This window comes from Macrobrachium rosenbergii, chromosome 3, assembly GCF_040412425.1.
Source record: "Macrobrachium rosenbergii isolate ZJJX-2024 chromosome 3, ASM4041242v1, whole genome shotgun sequence".
Lineage (NCBI taxonomy): Eukaryota > Metazoa > Arthropoda > Malacostraca > Decapoda > Palaemonidae > Macrobrachium > Macrobrachium rosenbergii.
This window is the reverse complement of record NC_089743.1, coordinates 64,735,512-64,752,113: the sequence shown is the minus strand read 5'-3', so window position 1 is coordinate 64,752,113 and position 16,602 is coordinate 64,735,512. Positions and strand designations below refer to the sequence as shown.

At 37.9% G+C, this 16,602-nt stretch overlaps 1 protein-coding gene across 7 annotated transcripts in view; it reads right to left on the bottom strand.

Annotated features, from left to right (window-relative positions):
• Positions 1-16,602, bottom strand: part of LOC136824966 (uncharacterized) — an 83,168-nt gene that overhangs the window by 33,031 nt on the left and 33,535 nt on the right. For 2 of the 7 annotated variants that reach the window (XR_010849196.1, XR_010849197.1), the window contains exons 5-6: positions 16,156-16,248; positions 15,146-15,233 (exon numbers count right to left, since the gene is read on the bottom strand). Coding sequence is in view for 2 of the 7 variants with exons in the window: in XM_067080955.1 (XP_066937056.1) it covers positions 15,158-15,233 (76 nt within the window). In the remaining 5 variants the exon portion in view is untranslated. The remainder of the gene's footprint in view (positions 1-15,145; positions 15,234-16,155; positions 16,249-16,602) is intronic. The other 5 variants (XM_067080955.1, XM_067080961.1, XR_010849198.1 and 2 more) reach the window with 4 other exon arrangements.

The following is a 16,602-nucleotide window of genomic DNA, read 5'->3' as shown; positions in this document are numbered from 1 at the left end:
TTTTCAAATATTAATAATAATAATAATAATAATAATAATAATAATAATAATAATAATAATAAAACTGTAATACAAAATTTGTATTATCTTGAACAAACAAATTCGTCCCTCATCTTTTGTAAGAAGGTGGAAGGCAAAAGCTGTCAGACATGTCATTTAACATGACAAGAATGAGAGTGTTGCTAATCAGTGGTCAAATTTTTCTTGTAATTCTCTCTCTCTCTCTCTCTCTCTCTCTCTCTCTCTCTCTGTAATAATTCATAAAAAATTTCACTCTCTTAAGTAAGGACAACTGTTATCTCTCTCTCTCTCTTGTTCGAAGTTAGCCAACCTACGTATTACAGTGTACTGTTTCTCTGTATGTCTTTAACTGTACAGTAGATAATTTTGAATTGATCTAATTTTACCTGTACCGTTTACAAACTGTAAATGCGCAGTTCTAAAACATAGAGACATAAAGCATTTCAGAACAAAGAGAAAGTGACAGAATAAAAAAAAATTTTGTAAAAACGGGGTTGAGAAGACTTCTAAAAATAGATTGGTTGAATGGGGGAAAGAGTCACACACTATATTATTAAGTCAACCATTTATTTCTTTTTTTAAGGGTAATGTATTAAGCTAACTCTCTCTCTCTCTCTCTCTCTCTCTCTCTCTCTCTCTCTCTCTCTCCATAATACTGTAATTCATAAATAATATAACTTGACATTTCAAGTAAGAACAATCTCTCTCTCTCTCTCTCTCTCTCTCTCTCTCTCTCTCTCTCTCTCTCTCTCTCTCTCTCTCTCTCTCTTGTGTTATTCTCTCAGTCTCCGTAATAACTGATAAATAATTTCACTCTCTTAAGTAGGACAACCCTTGAACCAGGCGATTCTTTACCGTTCGTGTTGGTTCTCTTCTCTCTCTCTCTCTCTCTCTCTCTCTCTCTCTCTCTCTCTCTCTCTCTCTCTCATAGTTAGCGCTCACACATTTTTACAACTTATTAATTCTCTGTACATCTTTACCTGTACAGTAGATAGTTTAAATTGATCTAATTTGACCTGTATCGTCTACGAAGTTTAAATGCACTAGTTTGCAAATACGTTCTAAAACATAGAGACATAATAACTAAGAGTTGTATTAGTCAAAATATTAAACATTGTTTGTTCATGAAAAAGCATTTCAGAACAAAGAGAAAGAGACGCAGAATAAAAAAGTTGCTAAACAGAGGTTGAGATGATTCTAAAAATAGATCGGTTGGAAGGGGAGAGAGAGAGAAATTCTCTTACAACTCTCAATTTTTATGTAAACCATTTATTCTCTTTTTTAAGGGCAATGTATTAAGTTAACTTTTAAATGAAATTACAGTAACTTTAATTCCATTTAAAAGTTAACTTAATAATTTGGGAGCATGATTAGGGTCATATTTAGTGTTTAAACTTTAGAAATAAGCATTTATAAGCATTTTTAGAGACCATGCCAAACTTACGTGAAAATTCACCCCAAGGCAGGGGTTCTGGAACCTAACTCGTGTAAGTTCGAAGTATGACTGTATATATATATATATATATATATATATATATATATATATATATATATATATATATATATATATATATATATATATATATATATATACATATATATATATAATATATATATATATATATATATATATATATATATATATATATATATATATATATATATATATATATATATATATATATATATATATATATATATATATATATATATATATATATATATATATATATATATATATATATATATATATATATATATATATATATATATATATATATATATATATATATATATATATATATATATATATATATATATATATATATATATATATATATATTATATATATATATATATATATATATATATTATATATATATATATATATATATATATATATATATATATATATATATATATATATATATATATATATATATATATATATATATATATATATATATATATATATATAGATATATATCTTAACGTACATTTCAACGTATAAAAACCTTTTTACGTTATTAATGAGGAACCTACCTTTAAGAAACATTACAACTGATAATACACATTTAATCATGTAACATATTTACATTATCACTTTTTAGTAATGCCACAAGGTACAACAAAGCCTTTGTCATAAATGAGTGGGTACCTGCTGACAGGCTTATTTCTATGAAACTGGATACACATTATGTAAAAGACTGAAGTGAAGCTTGTGGCATGTTACAACAGTTGCCATCTCAAATTTTCATAATGTGCTACATGAGTTAATGAGCTCAACTGGGACTGTCTCTAATCTTTCCCATTCAAACTCTAAGTGGCATTCCCAGATGACTTACAGTTTTATATTTCATGGTTGTTTCATTTATATCCATTAGAGTTTTCAACAGTTTCATCAGCTAACATTTAATTCTGTCGTTGCCCAAGTGAACTTTTATTTTTTTTTTGCTCATCGAAAATTTTAAGAGCGAACATAAATTATTATGTAAAGTAAATTCTGTCAACTGTTTAGTTATCATTCCCTAGAAAGACGTGTTTGCTCTAAATGCCACATTTTCGCACAAAAAAATAAAAAGCGCTAAATCTAGAGCGAAAAGCGCTGAAATGACAATCTGCGAATACAAAGAATCTTTTAGTTTTAATTCACTAATTGGCAACATCGTAAGGAATAAAGTTTCTTTTTTTATTTTGTATTTTCAGACAAGAGGCAAAAGTTACATCATCTTGAATTATTACATTTTTCACAAAACTGAAAATATCATAATGCAACAACCGTTCCACATGATGTAATTAAAGAGCTTCTCTAATATATAAGCATTGATCACTATTGAATGTAAATGATATATAAGTGCACTGTCACTGTTTTTCAATAAGGAAATTACTTTAAATTGTCTTTGAAGCAATAGCAGAATAGTCCAATTTCACTTACATAAGGATAGCTTAGCTGCGGAAATGTAACACAATTCCAGTTACTGGAAACCAGATTATTGGTTTAACCTTAAAGGCAGTTTCAAACCGAAGCCTTTCTGGTATTATATGATTGACTATCCAAATAAGATGTATTCTGACCCCATTCAAATAAGGAATAATGAATGATTTAAGAAATGTTCACTATCAATCCAAGCACAGAGGCACATTCAGCCTATGTGTAAAGAGGGTGTTGGAGCGGTTGGACAGAAAGATAAAGAGAGCCAAAAAATAAATAAGATGAAGTACAAAGGTCTAAAGTGAAAACTACTGAGTGAACAAAAAATCAACAGTTGTGTTAAAACGAAATTGTTAGAGAGGTTGGACAGTAGGACTGAAGGGAGGAAAAACGAATAAAGGTAAAGTAAAAGGCTAAAATGTGGGTGTGGCTAGGAGGCCAAAGGAATATGCATGCACTGTTCTTTACTATCCTTGGATTGGATAGTTAGCACTGCAAGATGCTGCTTATATAGGCCTACATCTTTAGGCTAATGATACTTTTACTGCTCTCCAATAAACACACATGCACACTCCATATATCACCACATAGTCTCACATATCCACACATACCTGCAAATAATGTCACTCCAATCAACAACAACTAAGGAGGGGGGTAGGTTATTTATACAAGATAGAAAAGTCCTAGATTTAAAACAGGTAGAAATCTGCTTAAAGCCAGGAAGGAGGGTGTGGAGCTGAGGATGAAAGCAGGATAAAAATAGCTTGGGGGAAATGGAGGGGAGTGGCAGGGGTAGTGTATGGCAAAAGAATGTCAAATAAAATAAAAGGTCTACTGTACCATAGTCAGATCTGTGAAGCTCAATGGTACCTTCACATAAGCATGAAAAAGGAAAGAGGAACAGATGCAGGAGTGAATAGAAATGAGAATGCTAAGGTGGATTTTGGGGATCTCACTGTGAAAGGCTGAAATATAAAGAAATTAAAAGTACCAAAGTGGTAAAGATTGCTGATGTAAGAGTTGAGATTCAGATGGTTTGGGCAAGTGGTAAGGATGAGTGAGGAGAAATGAGTGAAGACGGCTTTAGTGGAACCTTTTAGGACTAAAAGGTAAAGAAGAAAGAAAAGGATTAGAGGATGTGATAAAGTGAGGGATGATCTAGAGAAGGGTTATTACAAAATGCTTTTGACAGTACAGTAACTGTTGGAGAACCTGCATCAAGGTAATAAACCTCTAGCTTAGGGATAGCAGTGGGGATGAAGAATCAATGTCAAACCATCCTCCATATCCACACATGCCAAGATATTCACACTCTCACAAGGTATACCCATACCCTATTCCACTCTCTCTAACCATAGCAACTTATTCCATATGCCACCCATTCCCCAACAGGAAGCCAACCATTAATTAGCAAGTCTACCCCAAAAATGTGGGACAGTCAATTCTATTCATCTTCCATTTTATTGGTTGTGTTTATACCCAATCATTTCAATATGGTGTCTTCTGAAATAGGTCCGGTAATTAAATCTTACAGCAATTTTCTTGTCATTAACAATGTTACACTTTTAGCATTACAAAAACGACTGTTCACTATTAGTAAGTAAGCATATTTTTAAAGTGACTGTGAATCCTTAATCAGGTTCCAGTATACAGAAACTGCTAAGCTTACAATTTGGGACTCCTTACTCATGAAAAAAGGTGCACACATGGACAAGAGTGTACAGAATTTCACATATGTATATATTTGCATACATACCCTTGTAAACTGAGTATGTAATGCACACTATATACATATTGCATAACAGAAGTACTGTACATATGTTTATACAGTACTTGCCTCACTCACTTCTGTCCCTATGTCCTAAAAGCAGATGGCATGTAAGGTCCCAAAGGCCTAAACTTGCCTTTCTGCAAAATAAACATCCCAGCATCTAAAGAAGACACTCATTAAACATTGAATCAACTTCAGGGTAACAATTTCTGTTCATAAATGACTCTGTTCATATGTTATTTTTGTCAAAACACTGGAAAGTATATCAACATCTAACATCCATAATTATTGTTATTATTTACTACTGGGAACATATTTAGATAACAATAAACAAAAGAAACAAACTTGATAAGCAATATCCTGATTTATGGATAACAAGACAAAGCTGAAAGGTGCATTAATTAGTATGGATTTTCTTATATGCTTAAATTGTAAACATCCCCATGAATCATTTACATTGCAAGATGGGAACTTTTTCTATATACTGTACTTACTCAAGTATAGTATTTCATGCAAATTTTTAGTATCTGGTATTATTTCACATCTATTTCTTCTGATAAAGACCACTTTTGGAATTTTCAGGCAAAGAAGTGATGCATTAAGGCCATCTAGTGGCATACAGAGGAAGAATTGGGTGAAATCAAGTAACCAAAAAGATACTACCACATTAATGTCTAACACTGATGTATTTAAATGACAAAATTAAAAGTTCACAAGGATATTCGTAACACTGCTTCTGATAAAACTCAAGAGCAAATACGTTTGTAGGAAAGAGTATTCACGATTTCCCAGGTTACCAATAATCATAAAACATGTTTTATAAGAGACAAATGCACATCTATACGTGGCAAAATCCGAGAGCAAGAATAAGAACTTAAAAAGTACAGCACTTTAGTTTTAATACTGTATTGATAAAGAAATTATAAATACATTATTCACCAGGGTGATGGGTGCCTGCTTATCTACAAGGTATTTCTACCCCTTATTAAGCACTCTTTTTCCACACAAATGAGGTTTTGTGGTTGTGGAAGCTATAACTGAGTCATCTTTGCTGAACAAAAAATGAACTATCTTTAAGTGAATGGGACACAGTGATGATTGTTTTGTATTTCTCAGAGGCCACCCTCTCCCCTCTCCAATAATCACCTTAGTAGCCATTCCACCACAGAGTATGTCAGTAACCTTATAAAACGTCAGGTGGCAGAACATAATTTAAAATTGTTTCCTTACTTTTCCCATTTTTTGGTGACAGATATTTCTTGAAAACTGGGAAACAGTCACTGACAGAATGTGTGTTCTAAAACAGTAGAGAGTTTTTTGGGCTAAATATTGAAACATTTCAGATTTTATAAACATTTGTGCATTGTGAGTTGTACTTCCCCAGTGTACACACAGACCTTACATCAAACTACATAAGGCTAGGTATGTGATGAATTAATATAGTAAATTTTCACCTTCTAAAAAATCATTTGGTATTACTGTACTTTCAGTCTGGAGGTAACTCGGGAAATAGAGAGAAAAGATCCCAATGCAGGCCAAAAAAAAATTGTAAAAATCATTTGATCAGTTTTCAATGGAAATATCTCTTTAACTTTTAGTTGCCTTCAACCTAAGTAGACAGTAAATATCTTGAAAATGACATACATACGGTAACTGATTTTCGGTACTTGACCAATGTCTGTGCTCCATTGCAATATTTTTGCAAAGTAAAAATTCCTCTATATTTATTATATTACATGGAAATGTTGAGGAATTTGACAATTCCAATCTGGAATACTCATATTGAGCAGTGTCTTCAAACATGCAGATGCCATTATGAAAATAATCCTGATAAGATATTCAGTGGTACAGTACTTACATTATTCACTTTTAATTTATTTAAGTTTAATGTTCAGCAAGATAAATTACTTTCAAGAGAAACTGTAAATATTTCAAATGCTGTCACTTAATTGCTTAAACACTGTGGTAAATTCTCCATTTGCTAAAATGTAGACAAAAATTAATAATCATTCTGAATTCTTTCCTATCCTGGAATGTGAACTGAAAACACTCTGGTCTGTTCTATCCAAATCAAACCTCTACTTATTCCAAGCTTCTCTAAGTACCAATGCTTTACATAATATTTCAATACTGCAAGTCATCATAAAGGTGGCTGTACGTTAATTACTGCAACTGCTATAAGGAATGGAAGGGTAGTGTTGACTAAGTTTCTATCATAATGGATGCTAGCTACAGTCTCCCCAGTGTACTTGGTCAAAGGAGGGTCTCGGGGGTGAAAGAGTGATGCCAAACATACTTTCCTCACTGTGCAAATAAGGCTACTGAAGACTCCTTTCAATTCTTTTAAAAAAGGCTTTACTTAAGAAACATACCTCATTATAACCAAGGGTAGTTTTATGATAATAATATTGTTAGAAATAGAATATGAAAATATTCATTAAGACGGTGTGATAATGCTTTCCTCATGTGCTGCCATATCTGCATTTACCCTAAGGCGATGGTGAGGAAGAAGTAATTATAGTTTTGGGTCAGTAGCCTTGGATTAACCCAATCCATTAAAGGACCTCTAGGTCAACACAAGGAACAATGGATGTTCTCCAAAACGAAGCATCAGCCCTCAAACAAATTAATAATAAATTAATGAACCCTTTAAGTCCTAAAGGTAGACCAATGTAACTTCATATAATAAGATAATAAAAAGCAGAGAGAGAGAGAGAGAGAGAGAGAGAGAGAGAGAGAGAGAGAGAGAGAGAGAGAGCATTTCCAATGCACAGAGATTATTTTTCAAATAACATTTGTGCAATTGTTAAACAACCCTGACAATACGTAAAATGTAAGAAAAAGCCAGAGAAACAAAAGAAAAACTCTACTGATTAAAAGAACACAAACGAGCCTAGTAATTACTGCTAGTGATGTGAAAAAACACAGCAGTCCAAAATTATGAACTGACATTTAAAGGAAGGAGAGAGTCACCTAGTGACAGTTAATATCTAAATTTCATTTAATTTAAGCTCATGTCTTCATTTATGATAATAACGTTTCTATACGAAGAGTTAGCGCTAAACTCAGTTGTTTACAAGAGAAACAAAACCAGGAAATACCAAAGAGGATTATAACAAGTCAAGGTCTTAGGAAGAAAAGGGTATCCACAATCCACAAGTAACTTAGAAACGGAGATATGTCAATGCTGTAAAGCGACTGGGGGGGGGCCCCTTCTGACCGAGTACATTAGGGAGACTATAGTTCAACAATACCTCTAAGACCCACAGAGAAAAACTGTTGAGTCATCATTTGTAATTATGCCAATACAGTATTACCTGTCCTATGTGGGCAATGCCTTGGAGGTTCTACTTTTGATAAAAACCAATAAAGACTATTCTTCGTAGCTAATGAACTACTAGCTGTTTAACAGGAGTGAACTTTACAAACAACTTCATGGAAAAGTAATTTTATCCTCGTTACTACTAAATTACTGACAAAATCAATATTGGGTATAAACTATACTGTACAGTCAATGACAAACCTAGTACGACGTGGCAAAACTATTAATTTTAGGTAAATATGTATCCTGAAATGGTAAATTACACCATATCTAACTAATTTAAAAATAAGGAAAAATGCATCCAGAAATATAAGACTGCCAGATTTTCAACAAAGGTAAAATGGTAACTATGCATGGTAAAACACACTGGAATACCAGATATTAAAACACAACAGTAAATACGCAACTTTTAAGAGTACCTGATAGCTGATATTAATCTGCTAAGAATTTTATGAAAATATACTGTACCCTGATGGTCCACCTTGATGGATAAATGCTGAATATGACATTTTTATAATAAAATAAAGTTTTATATATACTTACCCGGTAATTACGTTAGCTAAGAGTTTCTCTTGCCTCAGCAGCTTAAATTAAAAAATTCGCGGGTTAGCGCTTCAATTTAGTGCAGGTGAATGGTCTCGCCCACTAACAAGAGTATCAGGAACTGCTCGGAAAACATTCGTCATTACGTTTATGCTTTATGTCCATCCGCGGGGAGGAGGGAGGGCTCCATCCGTAATTACTGGGTAAGTATATATAAAACTTTATTTTATTATAAAAATGTAATTTTTATATATGTAACTTACCCAGTAATTACACTAGCTGATTCCACATTGAAAGGTGGTGGGGAATCATGGACAAATTCTGTTCCCAACCATTAATTTATGTAATGATTTAAGATAATAGATAAGTTGCCAGCATTGGTTACAATGCTTGTAGTTCCTTGTTAGTTAAGAGAGCCTGCAGTAAAGAACTGCCTCTGGATGTTGCTCAACTTAACCTGTAGCAGCGTGGCAGTAAAGCCAGGAGCGCTTCTACTGAAGTGGAACACTTCGCAGCGAAGGAGTACTCCGATGGCTGACGAAGTATAAGATTGAGCTTTGCGACGAAGGTGTACGCCGATGGCCAACAAAGCATAAATAATTGTCCTTGCCCTGGGCACAGTACCAATAAAAACAACCAGATATGACTGTCACATGGTACTGCCAGAATCTAACACTGTTTAACTTTCTTTGAAAGGCGAGTAGTGAAGATCGATTACACTTCCCGAAGGACAATTGTCGAATGGATGTCAGGGGCATACATTGCCTGAAAACTAAAGAGGTAGAAGCTGATCTGACATCCTTAGCCTCCCTAAAAAGGAGCAAAAAGCTTTCTTACTTCTCAGAGTGTCTTGGAGAAGGTTGATTATAGACCGGACATCAGGGGCACACAGTGCCTGAAAGCTATGAGGGGAAGTTGTACTGATGTGTCTATCTTCCACTAAAGGTAAGCCAATAGCTCTCCAGAAACTAAGAGTGGCGTCAGAAAAAACAAGTCCAATCACGTTCTTAGACGGAGAGTGCTAGAACACTAAAGATCATGAAAACCTCCTATGCTTCCAATCCTGCTTAGGTCATACTGTAAAACTCCAACAGAAAATGAGCTTCCAACTCTTCACCACAGCCAGGGATGCAGGAGAGTTGGCGTTAGACCACCGGAAGCTGGCACCGGGTGTACTGAGCTGGTGCCAGGCTGTGGGTGGGGCCAGCAGAGCTGGTCGTCCGCTAACTAATTGGATGGGAGCTGGTGGGCGCTCCTAGAAGCTCAGGGTAGAGCTGGCACCCGGCTGTAGCTGGCGCCAGGTGAGGTGAAAGTCAGGTGAGGAAAAAACAACTCGGGCTGATGGGTGCTCCTGGGAGCCTAGAGCCCAATCCCTGGGTGTCAAAACCTTCCTCTCTTCCATTAAGTTCTCAAGAGAGAGAGAGAAAGAATGGATCCAGGTCATGGAAGGGTCTTCGATCTCGGTAAAAATTCCTTTATTTCTGAAGTTATCGGAAAGACATGGCTGTCCTGATGAACTTTCCGATCCCAACAAGCTCTTAAATAAAACTGGAGAGGTCTCATGTGAAGTCTCCCTAATCTTACGAATTTCTCCAGAGAAGTCAACGTTCCCAAGAGATTCATCCATTGGGTGGTGGAGCAAGAACAAAGCGATAGGAAGAGGTCTACCTTCCTCAGACAGTCTTCCACTCTTCTAAGTGACGGAGAAGTCCAAAAACTCAGAGTCTATCAGAACTCCCAAATAAAGAATCTTCTGAATGGGAATCATTTGTGACTTCTCGAAGTTCATTGTTAGTCCTAATTCTTAGGTCAAGAGAAGAGTTTTGTAAGTCCTTCGTGCATTGATTCTTCGTGGGTGATCGAATTAGCCAATTGTCCAGACATAGTGAGATCCTCACTCCCGCTAAATGTAGCCACCCCGCCACAGGATTCAACCTCGAGTGAAGACTTGAGGGGCCTTCGAGAGATCAAAACAAAATGCTCAAAATTGAAAGATCTGGTCCTCGAAAACGAAATGCAGACATTTCCTCGAATCCGGGTGAGCCGGAATATGGAAATAAGCATCCTGCATGTCCAGGGATATCTGTATTTTTCACTAATTCTATTGCCTTTTTGTTCAGAAGAGAGGACACTTCCTTCGACAAGGCCGAATGCTTCTCCTAACCGATGGAGTAAGCTGTCAATACAACAGGAGTGTTGGTCAAGCGGATTCTCCTTGAAGGGGATAGCGTATCCCTCTTTAAAAAAAACTTTGACTACCCACTGATCCGCTCCTCTTTTGCTCCATCTCTCCCAAAAGAGATGAAGCCTGACCCCCACAGGAGCATGAAGGACTAAATCCTCACTTGCGAGAGGAAGATCTTGCGGAAACAAAAGCTGTTTATCCAGAGGGGAAAGCAGGAGGGCCGATTTCTGTAGGGTCGAAACCCTTCGCTGTAAAAGAGACCCACAGTTTGCGCTTCTTCAGGACACCCATGACATACAGGGCAGCTACTTCAAGCAATCCACCTCTGATGGCTCTACCTGCGCAAGAGAGAAAACTCTCCAGGTCTCAGCTTCAGCACACAAGAAAGGAGATTCTTGAAGCTTCTTGGCGACTGCTCCCAAACACCAGTCGAGAAAACTCCGCACCTTGAGGGCCTTAAAAATACTCTTCACCAGGTGATCCATCTCCTGAGCTGAAAAGAACGTTTTCATCGATGTGAGAGCCGATCTCTGTCAATGAGTGCAGAAAAGTCCCCCTGGGAGGAGTCAGACACTCCCAGGGAAGGAGCTTCTCCCGTTGAATACGACGAGTACCGCCTACATGAGAGATGAGAGGGGGGAAACACTAAAACAGGCCCTTCCTTGATCCCTCTTGTCAGAGAGCCATTCCTCTACTTGGAGAAGAGCTTTCTTCGAAGATTTAGAAAGAACCATCTTAGGAAGGCTAGTCGAATCCACAGGCTGATAGCTCATCATGTAAGACGAGCCTGGAGAAGAAGGAGAGGACGGAGTGAAAAAATCCGAAATCGGAGATGTCATCAAATCTGATCCAGGGGCAGTCTGCTGTAAAAGATGAAGGATATTATCCAGTTTTTTGTTACCAAGGTTCAAGTGCTGGGTCCAAATCAGAAGAGGGCTTATCTGCAGCTGCAGGGCGCTTGGAAACTTGATGAAGTTCAAGCATTATCAGAAGTTCGGCAGCTTCAGGGTGCTCCGACGAAAGAGAACATCCAACCCTCTCAGGGCACTTGACTGCATCAGGGCACTTGTCCGCATCAGGGCACTCGGTTGCATCAGGGCGCTTGGCTGCAACATGGTGCCTGGCTGCTACAGGACACTTGTCTGCTCCAAGGCGCTCAACATGACATCCCACCGAAACAGGATGTTCCAAGGAAACAGGGCGCTTCGTGAAACTTGGAGCTGCTCACCCGAGAGGTGTAGAGAGCTAGAACCTCACTCCTGGTGCTGAGGAGAGGAGAAAAACACTCTGGAGTGTCCAACTTGCTGCACAAAGGTTGAGGACTGAAGGAGGGCTCCCTCATTCTCTTGTAAGGGAGATGTGGGGACGGATCTTTACCCGAGAAGCATCTCTGAGTGGGCAAGAATCCTCCGTAAAGCGACGAAGACGGCTCCGACGAGGCAGCACTTCTTCAGAACTTGACAAAAGTCGAGGCACTTCCGAGACGCCTCTTCAGTGGCTGTCTCTAGTCGCAACCTGGGATGTAACAGGTTCGAGGTTGGGCAGATCCCACTGACCTCCCTTGGGCTATCGGTATGCCTCCTCCCAGGTAGAGGGGAGTATGGCAGTGACCTCCACCTAGGAGAATCAGCCGATGCACTTCCAAGACGCCTTTTTGGTGGCTGTCTCTCATCGCAACCTGGGATGCAACAGGTTGGACTGAGGAGACAACTGCCCATGGGCAGACCCCACTGACCTCCCTTGGGCTACTGGTATGCCTCCTCCCAGGTAGAGGGGAGTATGGCAGTGACCTGCGCCTAGGAGAATCAGCGAGACGAGCAGCTGCCCCCTCCACTACACATCCAGAAAGACGCCTTCCCAGGCTGTCTGTTGATACTTGGGACCGGCAACAGGCTCAACTGAGGGGGCGAATATCCGTGTGTAACCCCCCGACCTCCCTTGGACTTCCAGTATGTCTCCTCCTGGTGTATGGGAGTATGACAGGGACCTTTGTCTAGGAGGATCGAGGGACAAGGTTAACATCTGTTAACCTAAAACAAGACTGGCAATGGCACGAGAAGGAAGCAAGGGAGCCAGGCGTGGGAGCAAGTGGATAAAATGGGCAGGAAGGTTAGCAGTGGGAGAGAGATGACTTAGATGGCGCCAGGGTACCAGTAACTTGCATCGAGCGCCCAAGAGCAAACGCTGAGGCGCCAGAGAGTGAGCCGCGAGCACCCGAAGCGGACGCCTAGCGCCTGATAGCAGGCACCAGGCGCCCGAAAGCTGGCGCCAAGCACCCGAAAGCTGGCGCCAAGCGTTCTGCAGTTGGCGGCCGTCGAGCCAGTAGCTCAAGCAGGTGTCGAGCGCTCTGCAGTTGGCGACGGCCGAGCCAGTAGCTCGAGCAGGTGCCAAGCGTTCTGCAGTTGGCGATCGTCGAGCCAGTAGCTTGAGCAGGTGCCAAACGCTCTACAGTTGGTTGTTGCCGAGCCAGTAGCTCGAGCAGGCGCCGAGCGCTCTGCAGTTGGCGGCGGCTGAGCCAGTAGCTCGAGCAGGCGCCAAGCGTTCTGTAGTTGGAAGTCATCGAGCCAGTAGCTCGAGCAGGCGCCAAATGCTCTGCAGTTGGCTGTCGCCGAGCCAGTAGCTCGAGCAGGCGCTGAGCACTCTGCAGTTGGCGGCTGTCAAGCCATAAGCTCGAGCAGACACCAAGCGTTCTGCAGTTGGCGGTCGCCGAGTCTGTAGTTCGAGCAGGCTCCGAGCGTTCTACAGCTGGCGACCATCGAGCCAGTAGCTTGAGCAGGCGCCGAGCGTTCTGCAGTTGGAGCAGGAGAGCGCTACTGGGCGCTCGTAGAAGGAGTTAAAAAAATTTGTAACTCTTCACGATTCCTGTCATACTCAGAAAGCACGTCGTAACCAAAACAATGAGCACAATTCTCTCCCTCTGTATTCCTGTCCTTACACATTTCAGTCTCTGCATAGGAAAGTGTAATAATATGTTCAATTAATTTTTTAAGAACAAATTTATGAAGAACACAGAGTACCATTATACAGATATCTCAATTCCTTTACCATACATATCTCAATACACATTAAACATTATTTGAGACTCACTGGTGGCTTTCATTCTCAAAAATATGGATTACACTTTTCAGTTTTCAGGAAAGTGTAATAATATGTTCAATTAAAAAAATTTTTTTTTTAAGAACAAATTTATGCTAAAAAAATCGGTCTGGAGCGAATACAAGGTTACTTTTATTACACTACTCAGATGTGGAAAGTAACCTTTACGGACCAAGATGATATCTACAAGTCTCAAATCCTGTCACACGTTTAAGATTTACAGTTATGCCTTTCAAAAATGAAAATATAGGTTGGGTAGATAATGCAACATTAATATTTTACTCTAAAGAAGAGGCAGCGAACGCAAAACTGTAAGTTTCTTTACAATGGAAATTCAGTTTGGTAGCAAACATCATACGCTACTCAAGACGAAGTACACACTGTATCAACATACATACAAGTCTCAAATTCTAATTAAGACTGAGACTTGCAGATAAGAAACAAAATCATGTTACTGGTTCGGCAACAAACACAATGTTTGCATTCACAGGTAAAGGCGAAATCGTTGGTTAAACTACGCTGTCAGTAGTTAAACACTTGATTATGAGTTTGCTACTGTTGTGAAATATGACAAATTAAACAAAACAATCAAAAACTGTCCTGAATGCTGTAAGCTTGAAGGCTCCCGAAATCGGTGATAAAACATCACCAAAATCCGGTCTCTGACCGGCAAATTTAAGAACTAAGCTAACAAAGACACTCTGTGTTGACTCGAGTGTCAGCAGAAACGTAATAACGAATGTTTGCCGAGTAGTTCCTGATACTCTCGTTAGTGGGCGAGACCAGTCACCTGCACTAAATTGAAGTGCTAACCTGCGAATTTTTTAATTTAAGCTGCTGAGGCAAGAGAAACTCTTAGCTAATGTAATTACTGGGTAAGTTACATATATAAAATGATATATTTTGATAATGAACTATGTATCGTGAAGCATCCTGAGCTACCTGATGGCTGATATTAAATTAATAGGACATTAGGTAGAATATGTATCTCAATATGATCTAATCCACTAACCGGCTGATATTCAAGTGACAAGGTATGTTAAAAAAAACTGCTCAGATACTCTGTAACACATTAAGCTAATAAGAAATTTAATTAAAAATTATGTATCTTGAAACATATCAAGCTAAGGACAGCTGCTTTTAAGCTGATGAGGAACAAATAACAACTACACATTGTACCCTCAACTATATATTTAATATTTAACTACCTAACAGCCGATATTTAACTGATAGTTATTTATGATTACATTGGCAAATTATAGAAGTAAAACATACCTACGGTGGTACCGAAGAGTTTTGTTGCAGAACATCCTGGAACAATTCCTTCGGGTTTCTGATGCTCCACATTCCACCTCTATAACTTCTGAAAAATCAAAAAAACAAAATTATATTACATGTGAGCTTTAAAAGATATTTTTATTTCAAAGATATTATAACGGCATCCTATACCAGGGCCCCTATTACTCAAAGCGACATTGAAGAGAAAGGTAATTTTAGTTCGACACTAAATGTCAGAGGAATTTCATTAAGGACGCATTACTGAACTCAGTGCTCAATCACAGCTACTGTAAGCTCTGATATAATAAATACTCTTGATTGCAATACGAATGTCACCAAAAACTGGCAGGATCTTCTCAAGTGTAAATTTCAATCAGTAAAATAATTATTATACATTTGTATCTGAACAGGTGAATTATTATTAAATTTACTGCTACTGGGCCTGCCTATAACCAGTACAAGATAATCCTCATCTTATATCTGGTGATATTTATTGGCACCAACAATGTTGACGCCCTCTTTGAATCCTTAATCATTTTCAGATACAAAGGAGTTTACTTATCTCATCAGCTGAAATTCTCACTGTACTTGACAGAAATCAAACCATTTTATATAATACACTTAGACTAACCCATAATGATTGGAAGATGGTAGGAAAAATAAGACTAGTTTTACAAAATTTTACAATGACACAATCTATTTTATAAAAAGTTATGAAAACTAAAAAGCTGCACTTCCTCAACTCATTTTCCTCTTGTGATTACTGGTTAATTGATCACACTAGCTTCCTTTTAAAAACTATTCTTAAGATACTGGCAGCAATAGCCAATAATGTCAACTTCACTATTTGCCTTCCATCTTATGCCTCAGTCCATCAGTGTCACCTGCATTATTTTCAGTCTTGGTAAAACTGACCTCTAAATCTATAGTTTTGGCTTTATCTGTATTTCTATCCCACTTAATATATTTCCCAAAAGAACCTCATTTTACATTCATTACACACTTACCATTGTCACAACGCTACAGTATAAGTGCCTTTTCACATTTTTCTTCAGAATTTGTAGACTATTTCCTTCAAGAACTTTCTGGTTTTAGATCACCTGAAAGGACAAGACACAAGTTAATGACATCTGGGAAAATTGAGGTCTTTCTGCTTACAGAGTAAAAAATAAGGATGTAATTTGTTACAACTAGCCTCTGATACTAATGGGCACAGTTGGGGTCTTGGTCACTGAAGAAATTTGTACTGTTCTATCAATTAAAGATTTTTTCTGAAATTCCATCCAATGAAAGTAATAGTAACCATTAACCCATTATATCCCAGCATCCTCATCTGAGGCTCATTTAACTATAATTAACCCTTTCACAGTCTTATTTATATCATATTCAAACCAAAAAAATTCTGTTGATATAATGAAAGAGCTTTAAACATACATACTTGCAATTACAATCCA